The sequence below is a fragment of the Copadichromis virginalis genome, linkage group LG19, assembly GCF_057382275.1.
Source record: "Copadichromis virginalis isolate Kocher_CV1m ecotype Utaka linkage group LG19, C_Virginalis_male_GT1.1, whole genome shotgun sequence".
NCBI lineage: Eukaryota > Metazoa > Chordata > Actinopteri > Cichliformes > Cichlidae > Copadichromis > Copadichromis virginalis.
The window spans coordinates 12854890-12875475 of NC_140636.1; the positions used below are offsets into that span (position 1 = coordinate 12854890).

The following is a 20586-nucleotide window of genomic DNA, read 5'->3' on the forward strand; positions in this document are numbered from 1 at the left end:
CCTGCTGCTCTTTCTGGATGTACATACCTGGATTTAGCCAGATGTGAGCAGATGTTTCATCAGTTGGCCATCCTCTACACTGACAGTCTGCTGTTCATGCTGTCTTTGTATTAGACAGCCACTGTGCACCAGTCACACACTGTTCTTTACTTTAAACCATCACAGTACAAATTAACCTGTTTATCCTGCAGAGGATTTTCATGCAGCCTTTAAATAACTGTCTGCCTCAGTTTGATTAGCAGCAGGTTTCACAATGTGAAAAACATAATGTCACATGTATGGATTTAAAAACACGATGATTTACATGTCAGCTGGACCTTTAGCTGCAACACACTGCGAGACAAACTGCACACAAACAGTTTGTGTGTTTGCTGATGTTTATTGAGCTCATAGAAACACTGCATTTCAAATTACCTGACACTTAAAAACGTTACTCCCTTTATGCTCGCTCCTCTTCTGTAGAGCTAGCGAGATGCTGAAGTACCGGCACCTGCACTCACCTGCCCAGGTTATCTCTGAGTATAAACTATAGATGAACCTAAAATAATGAGTCTCTTTTCTGAAAATGTAAGAAGAACAAAGTACAAATATTTGTTTAAAAATGTAGGGAGTTAAAGTAAAAAGGGTTAGAAAAATAAATAGGCTGCTCAAGTAAAGTACAGATGCCTGAAAATTTTACAGGCATCTGTAATCAGAGCATCAGTAATGAGTGCTTACAGAGGAAACAAGTTTGGACTTTCTGGTAAATTAAATGATTATGTTGTTCATAATCGTAAAAATGCAAAGGTCAAAGCCCACATCAGTGGAAGCAAGAATGAGCTGAAAACACTAAACTGAAATTATTTGACTTAATGAACTAAAACATGCTCCTGCCCTGCCCTTTCGTACCTGTTAACATCTCAGCGCCACTGTGAGCTTCTCGTTCACCCCGACAGGCCTGATAAACAAATAAAGAAAACTGTACGTGGCGGAAGCAGCGCCCCCTGCGGCCCGCCGCCGCCCTGCAGGCTCCGGGCAGCTGGGGGATTTCCTGGGCGGAAGCAGCGGAGGGGGTTTCCAGCGTTCAGCCCGTCCTGCTGCTGGATCTCTGAACTGATCCCAGCATCGTCTGCTCACACAAACCACTCAGCCGGAGAACCTGAACCCGAAACCGGACCATGAGGAGTCCGTCCCAGGCCCGGAGGCTCCGACACAGCGGCAGGTTGACGGTTTGAATCCCGCAGAGAGTCCGCGGAGGAACCGCCGAGAAGGAGGTCCCGGGGAGTCCTGAGGAGCTGTGGCCTGCGGAGGAGATTCATGTGAGTCCGAGAGAGCAGAAACAGAATAAAGACACACAGTAGAGACATACCAGAGATGCGGTATTGACAGGAGACTCGGCGTGAGCAGCGGGAACATGTTAGCTGTGTTAGCGGGCTGGAGGAGATGCTACAGCTAGCTGTGTTTACATTAAAATCCCCGTTACCGATCACACCGAGCTAACAGGCTAACGTCGGCTAGCGTCGGCTTTCCGTCTGTTTACACCCGCGCCCACCGGATCAGTAACAAAATCAATAATTCGATCGGTAACTTGATTGATGCCCTGATCAGAGCAGCAGAGCTAAAAACAGTCAGACCTGAAGAATCGAGCACAGACAGGACGAGCCCAGTCTGTTGCTTCTATTGTTCTTATTGATCCGCGGATCAGTTCCTGGTATCGATTATGGCTTGTGTGTCGATAACATGTGATGGGAAGGTTAACAGGACAGGTGTGTGTGAGGTCACGTGAACTTGGAGTTACTGTTTACTATTTGTAAACACCAAAGTACTGTCAGAGTAAGCAGGATAGTAAGGCAGTAAAAGTACTAAGAGTACTCCTCAGACCACCTCCGATGTGGAGTTTCCAGGTGGTTTCTCATTTGAGGACACGCAGGTTATCAGGTTAGTTTCACCTTTAGCTCACCTGTGAGAGAGCAGCTGATCGTCAGCTGACAGAACAAACCATTATTCAGATGAAAACACCTGGACATGCAGGTGACGCTGATGGTCTGAGAAGATTGGGACACTGAGAGAATAAAACCCTGTGATGTTTAACATCTGAATCAAAGGTCTCACCTGTAACCTGACACTGAGCATACCCCGGGGCGGAGCGTGTTTTGTTAGGTGACCCAGGGTGAGCCTGCAGGAGCTCTCAGGTTGACCTCTGATCGTCACCCATAAGTGTCTTAACGGCGGCCTGACGGGATCCCGCTGAGGAAACACCTGGACGAGACAGATGTTAACACCATGTCATCATCATTATTTGGGCATCAGAAAAATCCAGAAAACACCCAGAGGGTCTGACTACATTACCCAGAACGCTCCAGTACAGGTCAGACAGACATGAGAAAAAGCTGCTCAGCAGGGCAGGTGCTGTGCAGCACTATACGTGTCAAAATTTAAGATCATGGGTGTTAGTGATGGTGTGTTTAGCTGAGCAGACGATGATAAGAATCCTCCCTTCACCCCAAGATGGCCGCCCCTCCCTGAGCCGCTTTCCGCTGAAAGTTTCGTCCTGTTAAAAGCTCGTTTTTCTTTCCCTCTGTCGCTAAGTGCTTGCTCACAAAGGGCCATTAAAGCACCTGACATGGCTGCTGTTGTGTTTTTGCTGCTATCTAAATAAATGGTACTGATAGTGGCGATGATGATGATGCTGGTTGTGGTGATAATGATGATGGTGGTGAGCACTGGGTAACTGGGACATGTGTGAAGGTCCTGTTAATGCTGAAGCACATCTGCAGGTTCAGAAACATCTGCTGTCATCCAGATGTTTCTGTTTCAGGGATGATGAATAAACCCAAGTGAGTCCACACCTGCCCCTCCACAGGCACCCCCTGCTGGGCGCAGACTGCTATCATCAGGTTACTGATCCTCCATCAGCTGCTCTGAGGAAAACCCCTGTGATGAAGTGAATTCTTCCAGTTTCTCTTTCTGAGAAGTGCTCAGTCACGACTGCAGTCACCTGCTTCATGTCGCAGCACCCGTTAACCACAGGCATGACATCACACACGTAGGTGTGATGTCACACATCTGGCAGATCCAGATTGCACATCAGTGACGAGCTTTCACTCTAACTCAAGCCTTAGAATGCCACTGACTCATTTGGGGCTTTTATTTTGAAAGGGATGGGTTTGTGTCTGTGTGTGTGTGTGTGTGTTGACGATGCAGTGAATGGAAAAGTCCCCAGCATCCCTGACAGGAAGTGTGTGTTTCTGTTTCTGTGTGTGTGTGTGTGTGTGTGTGTGTGTGTGTGTGTGTGTGTGTGTGTGTGTGTGGAGGTTAAAGGTCACAGCTGTGTGTGAGGTCATGAAAGCTCTCACTTCAGGTTTTCATGTGTCAGCTGACCCGATGCTTCTGAAATTACCCAGAATTCCTGTGTGAAGTGTGTGGATCCTCTTTCTGGATTTATTCAAATGTTCAAATCTTTCATTTTTTACCAGATTTCACTGTTTGTGTTTTGAAAATGCGTCGGCTCTTTGAATGTTCGTGAGTTGATAACATAACATAAGCTAGGTAAATACTTCTGATCAAAACCCCGCCAGCGCCACCGCCTCACTGAGGAGGCACATCTCATGTCACCTGACGAACTACCGTCTAGGTAGCTCGTCAGGTGTGTGAGGCTGCAGTGGGCGGGTTTCCCGTCAGAGCCGAACAGCAGGAAATGATGGTAAACCACGCGTGCACACCGAGGTTACTGTAACAAATGTCGGAAAGTCTGGTTGTTCCTCATCGTGCGTCCGATCCGTGACCGGGATTCTCGGTCTGCGTGTTTGGCCGTCTGTGCTGTCGGGGCAGCGGTCAAACGTCCAGATGAACAGAGGTGACTGTTGTTGTGATTTGGCACTGTATAAATAAAATAGAATAGAATACTGCAGTACTGTGATACAGCAATAGTGTAATACTGTGGTACTGAAGTACTTTTTTGCAGTGAGTATCAGAACACTGAGGTCATTTCCATTGTGGCTGTTTTTGAAACATCACATGTTTAAGGAAAAACCCCAAACTGCACGTCAGTCAGCTCAGAGCAGCTGACTGGAGTTAAAGCCGGTTATCCAACCGTCAACTTCATGAACTTAGAAAACAGAGTAACAGGTTCATTTTCTGAAATCCTCTTTATGTTTTTAACTGAGAGAGAAATGCATTCATTCCTCAGTTTAATGGTTCAGTATCTGAACCTTTTTCCTTTATTTAACATTTGGACTCACGTCCAGGGCTGCTCAAACATCATGGCGGACGTCTGCTGTGAGGGTTAAAGGTCAGTGTAATATTTAAATGTCTGATCACACTGTACACGAGGAGTTCCAACATGACCAAAATGTGATTCTTCAATCGCAAACGTCCACCTGGTCATCAGGTGACCCATCGAGGGTTCAGGTAGCATCGGCCCTTTTAAAGGATCCACGAAAACACGAAAGGAAAAACTGTGAATGCCGACCGGTCGGAGACGGGGTTCCCGTGACATTCAGCCAGAAGCTACAGGATTCACCCGAGGGTCCACCTGAAGGACCTACCTAAGTCTGAGATGTTCGGAGGAAGACCAACTGATCTTTGGACACTCACTCTGACATATCTGTGAAGGTTCTCAGGTACCAGGTCATGCTAATCTGAGGAGCTTGGAAAGAAAAGCAACTGGGCTTCATGACATCACGAGTGTCCGAGCTGAGGTCGCCGTTTCTCTCGTCATCAATGACCTGCCGCACCGCACCGCAGTACATGGTTAAACCTGACCTGTGACATCACAAAGACTGATGTGGAAGTTCTGAGACCTTCTGGAAAGATCTCAGGCTGGATCATGAAATCATGTATGAAGGTTTTCAGATTGTTTACTGGTTTTACTGGTCTGAACCAGTGGAGCTGAAACTCCCATGTTTGAGCTCACTGCCTGTTCTCCTTCACCTGTTCTCACCTGTTTTCGCTGCACTTTCTAATTAAATTAACATGTGACCTGACAACTTTCCTATTTATAGGCCACGCCCCTTCGCCCCTTGCTGGACTCCACTGAGCACGTGCAGACTGGACTCAGTTGTTGGGTTCTAATGTTTCTTTTAATGTTTCCTCAGGTCATGTCCGCGGGGAGGAGTGCTGACGGCAGGGAGGTGCAGATTCCCCTCCAGCAGGTGGCACCCTCCCTTATTTCGCCCCTCTCGGCAGCCCCGCCCTCTCACCGCCCAGCCAATCTGTGGCCTTCCAGTGAGCCCACCGCTCAGCAAGGTAACGAGTTTCAAAAAAAAATCTTTGTTAGGTAGGATTCACACACGGTGGCTGATCTGATTGGCTAAGGTTATTTAAGACCCAGTCAGGCCTTTGAAGCCAGGAGGGTGTGAATCCTCTTTGAGGACAGGTTCGGTAAGGTGTGTCTCTGACCTCAGGTGTGTGTTCAGGTGTGCCCGCAGGCTTCCTGCCTCTTCATGGCGGCTTCAGAGATCACTTTGTAGAAACTCCAGAAGCTAAATACTGCTGCGAGGCGTGCAGGCTGGTCCTGTGTCAGCCCCGCCAGACCGAGTGTGGACACCGTTTCTGTAACAGCTGCATCTGCGACATCCTCAGGTGAGACAGGCCACTCCCACTCAGGGGAAACACTGCGTCGATTTGAGTTCCTGCTCGACCCTGCAGGTGTCAGCGTTTAACTTTTGTGTCCTCTCTCCTGCAGTCGTCCAAACCCGGTGTGTCCGGCTGACATGGAGCCACTGTTCAGAGACAAGGTGGGCAGGAAGTGACATCACAGCAGAGATCACGTTGTTGACTGATCAGTAGGACTGTCAACGTTAACATTTGTTAATCTGTGTTTATGAATAAAGTTTTAACATGATGAAGCCATCTGGAGCGCAGAATGGACCAACTTTGTACAAACTGCCCCAAATACGCTGAGAGAGGCATTTCCGATGGGTTCATTTGGTTAAAATTTTAATCGCGTTAATCCTGGCGACGGATAACGCATGTTAATGTTGACAGCCCCACTGGTCTGTGATTGATTCCCGATCAGTTACTGAGCAATCTGTGATCACTCGTCGGGCTGTGTGATTGATCAGGCTGTGCTTTGTGTTTCAGATCTTCAAAGACGTTTGCTGCCACCGGGAGATCATGTCGCTAAAGGTTTACTGCCGCAGCGAGGCGAACGGCTGTCAGGAGCAGATGAGTCTGCAGCAGATACCTGTGAGCACACGTACCTGAAAATCCCGCTTTCTGATTGGCTGCTCTGCATACAGCAGAAATTCACTTACCTGCCTCACCTGTGTGTCTGCAGGACCACCTGAACGTGTGTCCGTTCTTCGAGGTTCCCTGCCCGCTGGGAAAGTGTAAGGAGAGGATGATGAGGAAGGAGATTCCCGACCACCTGAGCTGGAAATGCAAACACAGAGAAACCACCTGCGAGTTCTGCAGCACGAAGATGCCCCTGACAGACCTGCAGGTGAGCCGCGGGCAGCGTTTGGCTTCTTTTTCTTGCTTTTTGGTGATTTTTGTGAAAAATTAAGTTTTTAAAAACGTTTTTCAGAAACACAAAGATACGGTTTGTCCGGCGTTCCCCGTGATGTGTCCAAACCACTGCTCTTTCGCCTCCCTGCCCCGGAGCGAGGTGCTGACCCAGTTTTTCCCGGATCACTCGCACCCTTCAGCTTTCAGCTTTTCCGATCGCAGTGATCGATCGATCTATTGATTTATTGATGTTGTGCTGTTTCAGCTCTCGGGTCACCAGCATGACTGTCCCAAAGCTCAGGTCAGCTGTCAGTTCCACCGCTACGGCTGCACGTTCAAGGTAGTTTCATCATCATTCTCACTAAACGTGTGGCAGACCTGTGGCTCATGTACCACAGTACTGCAGTTATACACCTGTATTAATACTTCATAATGCATGTACTGCAATATTGCGTGTGCTGTGTTTCAGGGTTTGAACCAGGACATGAGGCAGCACGAGTCCACCTTCGCAGCCGAACACCTGAAGATGATGGCAAACAGGAACCTGTCGTTAGAGAACAAGGTAACCACGGTGGCACGTAAAACACTTCACATCTTCCTCAGAAAGTGCGGCGCGCGCTCACCTGAGCGCTCTCTGCTTCCAGGTGGAAGATGTGAAAGGTGAGCTGATGGAGCGGTACAAGGTGCTTCCTGCGCTCAGCAGCCGACTGTCGGAGCTGGAGAACCAGAACGAGGAGCTGAGGGAGAAGAACCGGCAGATGGAGCAGAAACTCGCCACCATGCAGGTACCGCCATTTCGCTGGTGGTTTTTTCTTGACAGCGTGGGCTCCTCCCACCGTCCACAGACACGCTCATCACGTTAATCTGTGCTCTCTCCACAGAAACTAATGAGCTCTCACTCAGAGAAGTTGCTGGAGGTGGAACTGGAGCTGCATTCTCTCCGTCTGCTCAGAGATGAGGTGGAGAGCCTGCGAGGAACGCTGGAGAGCGTACGGACGAGGCTCGCCGCTCTGGAGCAAGGTGGACGCGGCGGATCCGGATCCACGACACACACACTAGGTTAGAACGGCCTCTCTGTACCGCCGTTGGGGTCTGGGGACGGGCTGTAGTCTCAGACACCAGAGGTTTAGGGCACGCTACGGCTGTTTGTCGATTGATAATCAATAACTCCCGGTGCACGTCTTCTTCTCTGCAGCATCCCTGGAGACTCAGCTGAATCGCCATGACGACATGCTGAGCGTCCACGAGATCCGATTGGCTGACATGGACCTGCGTTTCCAGGTGCTGGAGACGGCGAGCTACAACGGGACTCTAATCTGGAAGATCCGCGACTACAAAAGGCGGAAACAGGACGCGGTGGCAGCGAAGACACTGTCGCTGTACTCGCAGCCGTTTTACACCGGATACTTCGGTTACAAGATGTGTGCTCGAGTTTACCTGAACGGAGACGGCATGGGCAAGGGGACGCACCTGTCGCTGTTCTTTGTGGTGATGAGGGGCGAGTACGATGCCCTGCTGCCCTGGCCCTTCAAACAAAAGGTACACCTCACTTCCTGTGTGATTAACCGCAGAAGCGTGAACAGCGTGTTCTGATGCGGTCTGTGTCTGTCAGGTGACCCTGATGTTGATGGACCAGGGTCCCTCCAGGAAGCACCTGGGCGACGCCTTCAAACCGGACCCGAACAGCAGCAGTTTCCGCCGTCCGGTGGCCGAGATGAACATCGCGTCCGGCTGCCCGCTGTTCGTGTCGCAGACTGTCCTGGAGACGGGGACCTACATTAAAGATGACACCATCTTCATCAAGGTGAGGGGCGTGTCCTGCGGGTTACAGACCCCACCTATGTATTGATAAATTCAGCGATGAGTGAATTAACCTGTGGTGATTGGTTTGACCGGCAGGTTACCGTGGATACCTCTGACCTTCCTGACCTGTGACCGTGTGACCGGTGCGCACCTGGCAGAGCAAAGGATTATGGGAAGGATCAGAGATGGGAAGATGGAGAAGAAGAGACAGGAAGCAGCCAGTCAAAGTGAACTTTATTGACTGGTGGACTACAAAACTGTGTGTGTGTGTGTGTATGTGTGTGTGTGTGTGTGCGCGTGTGTGTGTGTGTGCGCGCGGGGGTGGGGGGGTGAATGACTCAGTGTCACCGTGGTGACAGAACTCAGAGCCAACATGGCCGCCACTATGAGGACGTTGTTGCTGCTCGTTACTGATGCTGTGCATCGAGCTTTACTTCCTTTTATTACCCGTTTACAGAGGCATGCTAGGAAATCCACTACAGCCACAGAGGAGTCCGAAAACCTGATCAGACCGGATGAAACTACATAAAGAGCAGACTCCTGTAGAGCCCGGCGGTGCGGACTGGCTGCTCTGTGGCCTTGGTGGGTTTCCGAGCGTCGACAGAATTCGTGCGAGTCGTTCGGTTCATTTGCACACTTTAAAGTTTTGAATGTTTGTGTGAAAATAAAACTGACAGAAAACAAACTTGTTTTATTGTGAAGTTTTTCTGCGGAGACTTCCTGTTTTATCGTCACTGATGAGGTCATCAATAAAGGAACTCTCTGCCTGTGAAATAATAGCGTAGCCACATGATGTCACTTGGCGGTTTTGCTGCGTGTTGCTGCTGTCACTGATGTCTCGGGGTCCACAGTGGCGACTCGATCTTCGACACAGGTGTGGGTCACCAATGTGTGTGAAGACAAACCGAGGCAAAAAGAGGCTCCAGCATCTGTTTCAAGAAACTTTAATATCCTGAGGTAGAAGAAACTTGGTGTGAACAGTCTGTGTGCAAGTGACCTGAGTGATGAGGGTCACTCACACCATGGCTCAGATTGGTTGGTGGGCAGGGTGCAATGTGTGTCGGGGGGGATAACAGTCTGATAACAGTCTTCCCCCAGGGGAAGAAGCTGTTTGTCTGGAGGTGTGCGACCTGACTGAATTCAATTCAGAGGGTCCAACGGGCGGTGGGCAGTTCACTGGTTTACCTGAGACAGGAGGATCTGGCGATGCCATCCAGGGGTGTCAGATGGCAGTCAGTGCTTTTTTGGGTGGTGTTAATGACCCTCTCTGCTGCCTTCCTGTTCTTAGTCGTGGCCCCTGAGCACCAAACACCAGGCAGGAGAGCACGCTCTCCACTGAGGAGCAGCAGCAGGTCCTGGTCCAGGTCTTCATCTGGCTCTTGATGAAGGCGTTCCCACTTTCTCCCTCTTGCATGTGACAAATGAAGGCTTTCTTGAGGTTCTTCTTCCTCAGGACACCGAGGACGTGCTGCCACTGCTGGGCCTCCTTTACCACGGCGATGGTGTTGTAGGTTGTAGGTGAGATCAGGGGAGATGTGGGTGTCCAGAAACCTGAAGGTGGAAACAGATTCTACCCGTCCTCCGTTTATAATGAGGGGGGAAGTGGACCTGTCTGTGCCTCCTGAGGTCCATTATAAGTTCTTTGGTTTTAAGGATGTTCAGCTTCAGGTTATTCTCTGGATCCCAGGATCAGGGAATCTGAAGGTGGTCCAGTTTGGTGTTGAGCATCTTCCTCTTCTCCAGATAGCTCAGCGCTGTGTGAAGGGTGATGGCATCCTCCGTAGGGTCGAGGGAGGGGGTGGACAGTCTGTGATGTGTGAGACACTACCCACTCGAAGCACAAGATGAGTACTACAACTCCAACACACGGATAAATACAGATTGTAGGAGGATGACGAGATTATCCATTTAAATGTCTTCACTGGAAGTGATGCACAAAAACATTAAAAGGCCAGATAAACTGATTTTTTTAGAGGAGGAAAGGAGGACGGCAGGTGGCGCTGCTCACAGGAAACGGCGGCGGCTCGTTGATTTTTTTATTTTTATTTTTTTTTTAACCATAGAAGAAGAAGAGAGCGTTATCCGCAGAAAAAGAAGCGGCTAAGAGTTTGTGCTTCAGCTCCAGACTTCAGGCTCAAACCGAACCTGAAAGACTCGAAGGACCCCAGAACACCGGCCCGGACCCAGCGGGGCTGCGAGGCCCGACCCGGTAAGTGAAGCTCGGTTCTAGCTGTAGAACCGTAGAGCCCCGGGGAGCCAACAGGCTAACAGATAGCATTAAGGTTACCAGAAAACAGGCTCTTATTTTGAAAGGGCGACAAGCGATTGAGTTACTTTAGAAATGATTTCACGAAAAAAATAAAATAAAAATAAACACAAAAAGCGGCACGGTGTGTGATCTGTGTGTAAAAAAACAAACAAAAAAACCCCCGTGTGTGTGTGTTTAAATATATAAGTAAAACAACAAAGTAAAAACAAAATACGAATAAATATGCTTAAAAGCTGACAGGAAGGAACAGGCTCTACCTGTCAGACAGGTGTAACTGTCAGTGAGGTGTTTGTGTGACGCGCTGGCAGCTGATTGGTCTGTAATGCTGTGTGTGTGTGTGTGTGTGTGTGTGTGTGTGTGTGTGTGTGTGCGCGCGCAAACTAAAATAATGTGGAAAAACTTTATCATGAGCTGAGATGATGAAGCTGACGACTGCTGAGATTCTCAGGAAAGTGTTCTCATGCGGAGTTTCCATCGGAGTATCCTTTGTAATATTACTATTCAGAGTAATCTGAATATCCTGAGTATGCTGAGCAGTGCGAGTCAATTTACTTGAAAAAAAGTAACTAAATACTAGTTGCTGATTAATTCACCAGAAATAATCCAGTTAATTTACTGATTACTTATTTTCAAAAGTAATTAGTTACTTCATTACTTAGTTACTTTTTAAAACTTGATACACAACCTGAATACGTAATAACGTCATAGATCTTTCAGCCCAGTTCTATTTTTTCTGTATAATCCATCATATAAAATGTAATCAAATGAAAAAGTGTCTTTTTAAAATTGTTTTAATCGATTTAAACTTTTAACTTTATGCTTCAAGCACAAATTAAATTATTTCAACTGTCTTTGACGGGAAGAAATGTTTAACATTTAAAGCTATGTTCTGCATATTCCAGCGTATAAAATAAAATCACGTTTTGTGTTTGCACTCTTTCAAATAGATGCAAGTAAAACACAGCAGAAAATGAATAAAATCAAAGACTCAGCAGTTCTTAAATCTACTGTCAGCTGTTGAGCAGGAGTGGGGCGGGTGGAGGTTTGCCCACAGCGGTCATGTCAGTGGGAGGATCCAGGGGTTTCTCTGCGAATGTCACATTCCCGTGGCAGCGTGCTCGCTGCTCGCTCAGATTTGAAGTTTCATTTGTCGCTGTAGTTTTCTTCCCACGCAGAGTGAACAGCAGACGCTCATAGGGCTGCTCGATTATGGTAAAAATGATAATCAAGATTATTTTCACTGAAATTGAGATCTCGATTATATGACGATATTTATTTAACCCTTTAAGACCTACCATAGAACCAAGTGCGCCAGAGCTTATATTATTGTTTTACATGTTGTAGTGCCATTTGTGGGAGCATTTCAAGTTGCTATACATCAATACAACTGTTATAGCCCATATTTTAATAATATGTATGTATTAAGTCCATAGTAACTACATTAATTGCAAACAAGTGCAATAAACTACAAAAAAATTGAAAATCGTTTTTGTTTTGTTTTTTACATATATTTCTTCTTGGAGAAATTTAAGAGGCTTATCCCTCAAAACTTTAAATACTTTTTAAAAAGTTGCAAAAAATAGTTTACAACAACAGGAAATTTATTTTGAGTGTCTTCATAGTTTTATTTTGGAGATACACCAATTTTTATATACTGCAGGAAAAACAAAAAAACAATCTTATGATGCAAATTTGCAAAGAAAACAGCATGTGCATCAAAATAAACTATTTCCAGCAGTGCAATTCGAGTTCTAAGCATCCCAGAAACTATTCAGAAAAGTCAAACATGGCTTATAAAGACACAAGTATAGGCTTTTGAAGCCTACAAGTAAAAAACTACATTTTCCGCGAAAATGACGTCACTTCCGGTTTTGGGCAGGAAACGCGATAGTTCGCGCTGACGTCTTTTTCACTGTGGGAAGTGTCACGAACAGCTGATCGGATCGGCAAAACGTGTGTCTGGAATATTGTTTTTGTTCCCGCAAGTGCTTTTTATGCAATTTTTGCAAAGCTATATGTGGAAGCAAACCGTGACCGAGGGCAAGCTGATGGCATAAGATGTAAGTACAACTCCTCTGGTTTCATATGCAAAAAAAATTATTGCGCTAGCTTACAGGTTCAGGTTCTACAGGGATTTAAAAATAGTTACACAAAACGGAGTGTGCTGCTCTGACCGGCTTTAAAGGGTTAACAATAACAATGTATTGAATAATGACTTTAAAAAATAATATAAAACAGTGTGCAAATACTGATAACAGTGCAAATGTTTGCAATATAAGAAATAAATGAAAAATGTAAACATCTATGTTTAGTGAACTTTGCAGTGTTGCTCTGTGGTGCAGCTACTACACCATAGCAAAGTTTATAAACGCGAACCCATAATGTTTCCACACCACTGAAGTTTTTTTCTTTTTACCTCGCTTTTCAACCAACGGCAGTCACTCTCCTCTCCAAATAACTTCTGCTTAGCTTTCCGAGCTTCCCTCGGGTCCTCTTAATTGTTGTGATGCGTGTTCGAAATGCAGAGAGGTGCGCTCGATTTACCACACGGAGCAGCGCGAGAGTAAAGCACGAGGCAGGGAGGGGCTAATAATCGGCTCAGTCATTTTTAATGAACGTTGAAAGCCCAGATCGTAATCGTGATTAAAATTCGATTAATTGAGCAGCCCTAGACGCTCGTCTTTCTGTCACTTTTTACAGAATCCAACTCAAAGTAATGTGATTACTTCCACGCTTTAAACGCTGCATGGTTGTACTCTCTCCATCACGACATGTGATCCATTGTTGATCTGCACACGTCTGTTACCACGGACGCCGCACGCTCATACGTCACTCATGAGACACTCACAAACAAAATCACGGTTTAGTAACGCAGTAACACTGCGTGCTTATGGGAAAGTAACAGTAATCTAATTACTTTTTTGCAATAGCAATCCTTTAGTTTACTGGTTACTTTAAAAAAATATAATCGAATTACAGTAATGCCTTAATTGTAACGCGTTACTGCCCATTTCTGATCCTGGGTGACCTGAGTAATCTGAGTATCTTCAGTAACTTCAGTAAACTGAGTAATAACCTGAGTAACCTCAGTAATCTGAGTAATAACCTGAGTAACCTCAGTAATCTGAGTAACCTCAGTAATCTGAGTAATAACCTGAGTAACCCCAGTACTCTGAGACTTGGCACTGATGTATCACTGAAATGATACAAAAGACTGGCGTGACTGTGCAGCTGTAAGCGGCGTCGTTCATGAAAATTGAGATGCAGCACGATTGGCTGAAATGATACCAAAGCGTGGAGGACAGTGGCGTGCACAAACGCGCTGCCTGCTGAACCTGTGATTGGTTTCTGTGAGGACGTGTTTGCTCTCTGAAGGCCCAGCTGCATGCAGGTCAGTAACTGTGTCTCTCTTGGTGTTCTCAGATGAAATGTTTGTGATGAAGAGTTTCTGTGGACCTGCAACCCTGCAGCTCCGACTGTTTTCCACTAGAACTTTACCCACTCTCACACTTTTCACCAAGGTAACGCCCACACCTGTTCGATACATTAACATCATAGTCTCAGGAGCTTGGAAAGAAAAGCGTCTGGACTTCTGGGTTTGTTCAAAATCACGACCCTTTCAGCTTGTTCGTGGCCAAAAGTGGCCACCAACAGATTAAGTCTGTAATTTTTATTATTTTTATTTTTATTTTTTTCCAATTTTTTTCTGCATAAAGCTTTTAACTAACTTCAGTTCTTTTCATAAATATAAAATAATTATTACTTTTTAACCCTTTAAACACCAGTTTATTTGCCCACTGCACTAGCTGGAAGACAACCTCAAATCTCACAATTTTATATAATTGCATTGCTACTGAAATTTCTTGTATTATTAATAGTAGAGTCTGGGGCATGTAATTGATTCACATCAACACTGATTATAATGCATTGTTATTTTTGTGCAGGGAGAGCAAAAACATAAAAACTCCCTCTCAGCTTGTTCGTGGCCAAAAATGGCCACGCCTTGTTTACATTTACAAAATGCTATAAAATTCATATATATTAAGAAAAAATTCCACTTTTTTGACTTGAATTTTTTAGATTAGCATCAGTGCTGTTCATGATAATCTAAATTTTATTCAAATTCAGAATTTTAACCCTTTAAATACCAGTTAAATCACATAATTGTAATGAATTAAATAGGAATAAAATCCCCATTTTTTTCTAAATAATACATGCAAACTGATTTATTTTCTAACCATGGTGGAGGTTAGATGCGTAGCAATAATTAAACGTATCAATGAGTTTTATGCATCTTTGTTTTTTTTGTGCAGTGACAGAAAAACAACAAAACTCCCTCAGCTTGTTCGTGGCCAAAAATGTCCACCCCCTGTTTATGTTTACAAAATGCTATAAAATTCATATATATTAAAACATTTTTCTACTTTCATTGACTTGATTTTTTTAAAACCAAAATATAATTCAAATTCAGATATTATACCCTTTAAATACCAGTCAGATTATGTATTATTACTACGCTTTGGGGGGAAAATAGCAATAAAGTTCACATTTTTCTGCAGGATCCGTGTCCTCTGTGTGATGAAGCCAAAGAGCAGCTGCAGCCGTTCAGACACCGGGTGAGAAGCTTGTTATAAAACTGTTGTTAATAAAGTTTAAAGTTAATTGAACTGACGTTACTGATTGATCAGTGATGACTGAGAGGCTGATATATGATGTGTTATTGATAGACTGGGATGTGATTGATTGCCATGTTCACAATAGTATTGATAAGAAAGTCTGTATGTTTTCCACGTATTTTACCTGTGTGTGTGTGTGCGTGCGTGGGTGCGCGTGTGTGTGTGTGTGTGTGTGTGTGTGTCAGCTGGTCCTGCAGCAGGTGGACATCAGCCTCCCAGAGAACCGGCTGTGGTGGGACAGGTACAGGTGGGACATACCTGTGTTCCACCTGAATGGTCAGTTTGTGATGAAGCACCGTGTGGACACTGCCCTGCTGGACAAACTGCTGCAAGATGCCGAAGGCCAATAACTCACAAATAAGCAATAAACACAAGTGATTAAGAAATATGTGGCTTCACTGTGTCATCTTTACACAGCCAATCAGAGCAGGCCTCACTGTGACATCACTGTGAAACAGATCCTGTTTTTCTCGAGTCACCCGATCCCGTGACCTTATCAATATTTAACCTTCACATAACTGTCAGCCAATCACAGCTCAGCTCCTCCTCGATGTGTTACCTGGTTACAACGGAGACCTCAGGCATGCTCTCAGGCAGGTGAAGTTGTGGCGATGGCGTCGCATAGAGCGGCAGATGTTCAGTTTGCTCTGCAGAGGGCAAAGAGGAAGATCAATGAGCTGCAGCTCCAACTCAAGTAAGAACTGTCTGATCGGTGATCAATAATCTGTCAGACAGGCTGAACTGATCGATCAGTAATTGATAAGTGATAATCTAGTGATTAGGTCCAGAGTTGAACGCCTAACTGTAAAAGTTGAATTCAAGTTAAACCTGTATTGGATCAATAATTCCAGGGACTGGCGGTGCCGCCTTGAGGTTTGGATCATGAAGGAGCCATCTGATTGGCTGTTGGAGCTGCTGACAGGGAGAGAGGGGCTAGCTGTGCTCTGTGTATTGATAAGGGAAACGATTCACGTGGAGAGAATATTGATTACCACGGGAATCCACCGCAGGAATGACCAGTCAGGTTCTTTTACCTGATGGAGGTCACCTCGTTACCTCTGACATTGTTACCGTTAATCAGACTTTACTTCCTGTTTAAAGGTCAGAAAGCACGAGTCACTCTGAGCTGCTCTAAGAAATGAACCAATAACCAGTGTTGGGAAGGTTACTTTTAAAATGTATTCCATTACAGAATACAGAATACATGCCTCAAAATGTATTCTGTAACGTATTCCGTTACGTTACTCAATGACAGTAACGTATTCTGAATACTTTGGATTACTTAATATATTATCATGCTTTTTACAACAACGTGAATGTACTATTGCTGTGTGATTTATTACTATTACTGAAGGTCCGCGACTCCGAACTGTAGTAAAGGGACCTCTGACTAATACGGCGGGGTCCCTGTCGGCTTGTAGCCGAAAAATAGCTTTACTTTGTTGTGTGGGTCAACTTTTCTTGCGAGAGACAGAGAGAGGCGTTGAAAGACTGCTCCAACGGAACTTATTGTTTTCGGAGGAAAACACGAACACGGTGTACAGTCGAGTCTTAATAGCTTACTTACAACTGGGCTCGTCAGGCACTCTTCTTGGCTGAAGTGGTTATTATTATATTTACATGCTTCCAGCTCCCGTTTTTCCTCGATGACAACTCGTACCTTTCCACTCCCCTTTTTCTCCCTCCTCGCGCTCACAGACCCATAACGTGTATGGCAGTCTATTCTCCCTGCAACACGGACTACACTGCCCATGATGCTACATTCTTTAGAGCTATGCTTGTAGCATTCTGCCTGTTAGCTTAGCACAACAACAAGGACAACAACAACGAAAAGGCGCTCTCTCACCCTGGAAACACACAGTCGCAGAGAGAGAGAGAGCGTCGCCCTGTAACCATGGCAACCGTACGCTGCCGCCTGGAACAACAGCACGTAGCTGTCAAACAAAACCCAAACAGTCCTGACCCGCGACAAAATGAAACAGGAAAGTACCGCAGTGTAATCCATTTATTTCAACAAAGTAACTGTATTCTGAATACCACCTTTTAAAACGGTAACTGTAACGGAATACAGTTACTCATATTTTGTATTTTAAATACGTAACGGCGGTACATGTATTCCGTTACTCCCCAACACTGCCAATAACATCAATAAATCAGTAGAAAATCCATCAAACCTGTAAATCAGTTTTTATTGCTGCTGCAGGTCACAATATAAATGTTTGAGTTGGTGGACAGTCACCTGGCTTCAGGTGTGGTGGGCAGGTTTTTTTTCTCCAGTGCTGAGGTGTGCTGTTCAAATGTGTCTCTATTGAAACAAAAACTAAAGGAAAAAGGGTTCCCTGTCACTCTGGTTCCCTGAGTGATGCTCCCTGTGGCTCTCTGTTTGGCTGCATTTAGCTCCATCCCCCAACCTCAGGCAACTATGACAGCGGTGATTGATAGTGTGTATTTGTGTTTCCAGGGAAACCAGATCACAAAGTCCAGAAGAGACCAGTCAGCCCACAACGACACCCAGCAAAGAGCTCCAGGACTCTCTGGTGGACATGTACACAGGTAATACTACTGTACATACTACAGATACTACACAGGTAATATCACCTATAATAAAAGATGAGTACTAACGTAATTCAATTACTTTACTCGTTACCTGAAAAAACTAAGGGATTACTATTGCAAAAAAGTAATTAGTTTACTGTTACTTTCCCATGAGCACGCAGTGTTACTGCGTTACTAAACCGTGATTTTGTTTGTCAGTGTCTCGTGAGTGACGTACGAGCGTGCGGCGTCCGTGGTAACAGACGTGTGCAGATCAACAATGGATAACATGGAGTGATGGAGAAAGTACGACCATGCAGCGTTTAAAGCGTGGAAGTAATCACATTACTTTGAGTTGGATTCTGTAAAAAGTGACAGAAACATGAGCGTCCGCTGTTCACTCTGCGTGGGAAGAAAACTTCTACAGCGACAAATGAAACTTCAAATCTGAGCGAGCAGCGAGCACGCTGCCACGGGAACGTGACATTCACAGAGAAACCCCCGGATCGTCCATAATACTACTGATACTATATATGTACACAGGTAATGCTACTGTAAATACTAGAGATACTACACAGGTCATACTACTTGTAATACCACAGATACTATATGTGAACACAGGTAATATTACTGTAAATCCTACTGCTAAGCAGGGTAACCAGTGGTTCAGAGTGTGGCTGGCGGGTCATTGGCGGCCCTCTGCTGCGTGCTGTGTGGTCCCTACCTACCTCTGTGATCAGTTCAGTGAGGCGTGCTCGTTGATCAGACCCCGCCCCATCGCTTAGACAGGAAGTTGACGTCCTGTCTGCAACATCTCCTGAGCTTCGTGTTTCACATGCTGATGATTTTGAGTTTTGAATCAATGAGTTTGATGCAAATTTGCTGGTCCCATAAAATAAATCGGCCGAATTCTAGTGAAGCTCAACCCGTCTGAAACACCCGTCTGTCTTTTTAAAAGTGAAATAAAACCAGAAAATGTGCCGAAAAATGACACAAAGATCAATAAATCTGATGATCAATAAGCCTGATGGAAGCAGCCCAAGGTCCCGAGGTGATGTCAGCAAATGTCCACCAGGGGGAGCTGTTCTCCTTCACATCAGAGCCCTGCTGCCGCTCACAGGGACAGAGTCCTGTTCAAAATCAGCTGTCCTCCGAGCTCTGAGAGCGTCCTCCTCATGGTTGCTGAGCACGCTCAGTAATCTGCTGTGTAAATGTGTCTCGAGGACATGTTATATTTGGACTTTGTGTTTGCGGTGAGACATCGGCTGAGAGGCTCGTGTTAACACAGAGGATGAAACCTGCTGGAGATCAGTGACAGCTGTGATCGCTGGTTACCAAGGCAACACTCATTTCATCTCCATGACTGACAGGAAGTGTTTGACGTGATCGCTTCTCACGTTTCAGCGGGCAGGTCGCTTCAGCAAAAAGAGGCATGTTTAGAGCGAGCGAGTGGGTGACATCACCATGGCAAAATCCAGACTTTCTTTACAGTCTGTGAGCGGCACACCGGGGTCGCTGGCCCTCCATCGGTTATTGATTTATTTATTTATTTAAACCCAAATCGTCTTTGGGATTATCCTCATGCTTTAAAGCGCTGAGAGAGTGTGCTTGAATTATTGAAGGAGAAGAAAAAGAAAAGCTGCAGTTAGTTTTTTTTTTTTTTACATCAACACCCCCGCCACCCCCACCCGTGGTGATAATCCGTCGTCTGTCGGCGTCCTCGCTCAGATCAAACTCTGCGTGTGAAACAGTTGTGCAGGAAACAAACACAGTATTCAGTCGCCCGGTGCCTCCATATGCGTCTCTGTTTACTTCTTCTTCTGTGGTGCCAGGAGCCTCACTCACACAGTGACGATGATGATGATGAACAGTCGGCGCTGCTGATTAATGAAAATGAGAAAAGATGTTGCTGAATCTTAGTGTTACTGTCGATCCCCGGACTCTCTGTCCTGGTCGTTGTGTCCTTGGGCAAGACACTTCACCTGCCGCCTACTGGTGTTGGCCAGAGGGGCCGATGGCGCGATATGGCAGCCTCGCTTCTGCCCCAGGGCAGCTGTGGCTACAACCGTAGCTGCCTCCACCTGTGTGTGAATGTGAGAGTGAATGAATAGTGGAACTGTAAAGCGCTTTGGGTACCTTGAAAAGCGGTATTAAATGCAATCCATTATTATTATTATTATTATTATTATTATTATTATTAATGTTATTGGTGTAACGATTGATGGTGAGGATGATGATGAAGCTGTATCATCAGGCAGGTTTTCTGCTTCTGAACGCGGTTCAGAAGCAGATGGGTTGAAGTCGAAATGTGGACTACATGTATGAATTTCTTTAATAGAGAATAAAAATGCTGTTAGGGCTGGGCCATATTATACCGTTCACGGTAATACCGGTAAAATGTTAGGCAACGATAGGAAAATGAAATATCGCGATAGAATATGAGTAAAACGCGCATGCGCAGTGCCTTTGTTTTCATACGCACATGGCCGATTGTTGAGTGAAACAGATGAACCAGAATTGGTTTGTAAAAATGGTGCAACTTCAGTGATGTGGAACTGATTTGGTGTTTGTCCGTCAGATACACAACAAAGCACATTTTTTTGCAGAACATGCAAGCGGCCGTTGTTATTGTCATATTTGTCGGACTAAGATGCTCTTAAATCTGGGAGTAATCTGGGTCCTAAACTCCGTATGCTTCAGGTCAAACAACACTGCAGCATCACTGAGAGTTAAAAACTGTCTAAATTCTTTCATCTTTAATAAAACGATCAGCATTGCTGCTTTACCAGGTGTAACTATGAAGTTTAACTTCCAGGCATCCATGAAAACAAAATTTATTACATTTAACGGAGTTAGAAGCTAGCAGGAAGCTAG

General features: G+C 45.5%; 3 protein-coding genes and 1 long non-coding RNA gene across 7 annotated transcripts in view; 3 read left to right on the forward strand and 1 right to left on the reverse strand.

Moving 5' to 3' along the window:
- Positions 1-888: 888 nt before the first annotated feature.
- LOC146685680 (uncharacterized) lies at positions 889-19052 on the reverse strand. 3 transcript variants are annotated; one of them, XR_014916736.1, is made up of 4 exons: positions 18441-19052; positions 15737-15824; positions 2092-2238; positions 889-1281 (listed from the first exon to the last, which is right to left on the reverse strand). It is a non-coding gene; the product is annotated as an uncharacterized LOC146685680 (long non-coding RNA). The 3 variants fall into 3 exon arrangements; XR_014916734.1 differs by lacking the exon at positions 18441-19052 and adding an exon at positions 17417-17632; XR_014916735.1 differs by lacking the exon at positions 18441-19052 and adding an exon at positions 17352-17632.
- traf3 (TNF receptor-associated factor 3) lies at positions 1241-8905 on the forward strand. Its single transcript, XM_085441484.1, has 14 exons — positions 1241-1298; positions 5076-5226; positions 5397-5562; positions 5666-5717; positions 6064-6168; positions 6260-6424; positions 6509-6589; positions 6695-6769; positions 6899-6991; positions 7074-7214; positions 7311-7488; positions 7625-7968; positions 8042-8233; positions 8329-8905. The coding sequence occupies exons 2-14, from the start codon at positions 5079-5081 to the stop codon at positions 8362-8364; spliced, it is 1776 nt and encodes a 591-aa protein (XP_085297610.1). The 5' UTR covers positions 1241-1298; positions 5076-5078; the 3' UTR covers positions 8365-8905.
- On the forward strand, positions 10383-15580 carry lg19h5orf63 (linkage group 19 C5orf63 homolog). Its single transcript, XM_085441487.1, has 4 exons — positions 10383-10441; positions 13925-14022; positions 15061-15117; positions 15363-15580. Exons 2-4 carry the CDS (start codon positions 13930-13932, stop codon positions 15525-15527), a joined length of 315 nt encoding a protein of 104 aa, XP_085297613.1. The 5' UTR covers positions 10383-10441; positions 13925-13929; the 3' UTR covers positions 15528-15580.
- The window catches only part of mipol1 (mirror-image polydactyly 1), a 51093-nt gene continuing 40890 nt past the window's right edge, over positions 10384-20586 (forward strand). The window contains exons 1-2 of one of the 2 annotated variants that reach the window (XM_085441485.1): positions 10384-10441; positions 17639-17730. In XM_085441485.1, the coding sequence (XP_085297611.1) occupies positions 17721-17730 (10 nt within the window). In that variant the 5' untranslated portion in view covers positions 10384-10441; positions 17639-17720. Of the gene's footprint in view, positions 10442-15773; positions 15872-17638; positions 17731-20586 lie in introns of those variants that run through there. The other variant, XM_085441486.1, reaches the window with a different exon arrangement.

Coding starts and splice junctions, on each gene's coding strand:
- lg19h5orf63 (XM_085441487.1), top strand. CDS start 13,930: ATGTTTGTGATGAAGAGTTTCTGTGGACCTGCAACCCTGCAGCTCCGA. Junction 14,023..15,060: donor CTCTCACACTTTTCACCAAG/GTAACGCCCACA, acceptor ATTTTTCTGCAG/GATCCGTGTCCTCTGTGTGA. Junction 15,118..15,362: donor TGCAGCCGTTCAGACACCGG/GTGAGAAGCTTG, acceptor TGTGTGTGTCAG/CTGGTCCTGCAGCAGGTGGA.
- traf3 (XM_085441484.1), top strand. CDS start 5,079: ATGTCCGCGGGGAGGAGTGCTGACGGCAGGGAGGTGCAGATTCCCCTC. Junction 5,227..5,396: donor TGAGCCCACCGCTCAGCAAG/GTAACGAGTTTC, acceptor GTGTGTGTTCAG/GTGTGCCCGCAGGCTTCCTG. Junction 7,969..8,041: donor CCTGGCCCTTCAAACAAAAG/GTACACCTCACT, acceptor TGTGTCTGTCAG/GTGACCCTGATGTTGATGGA.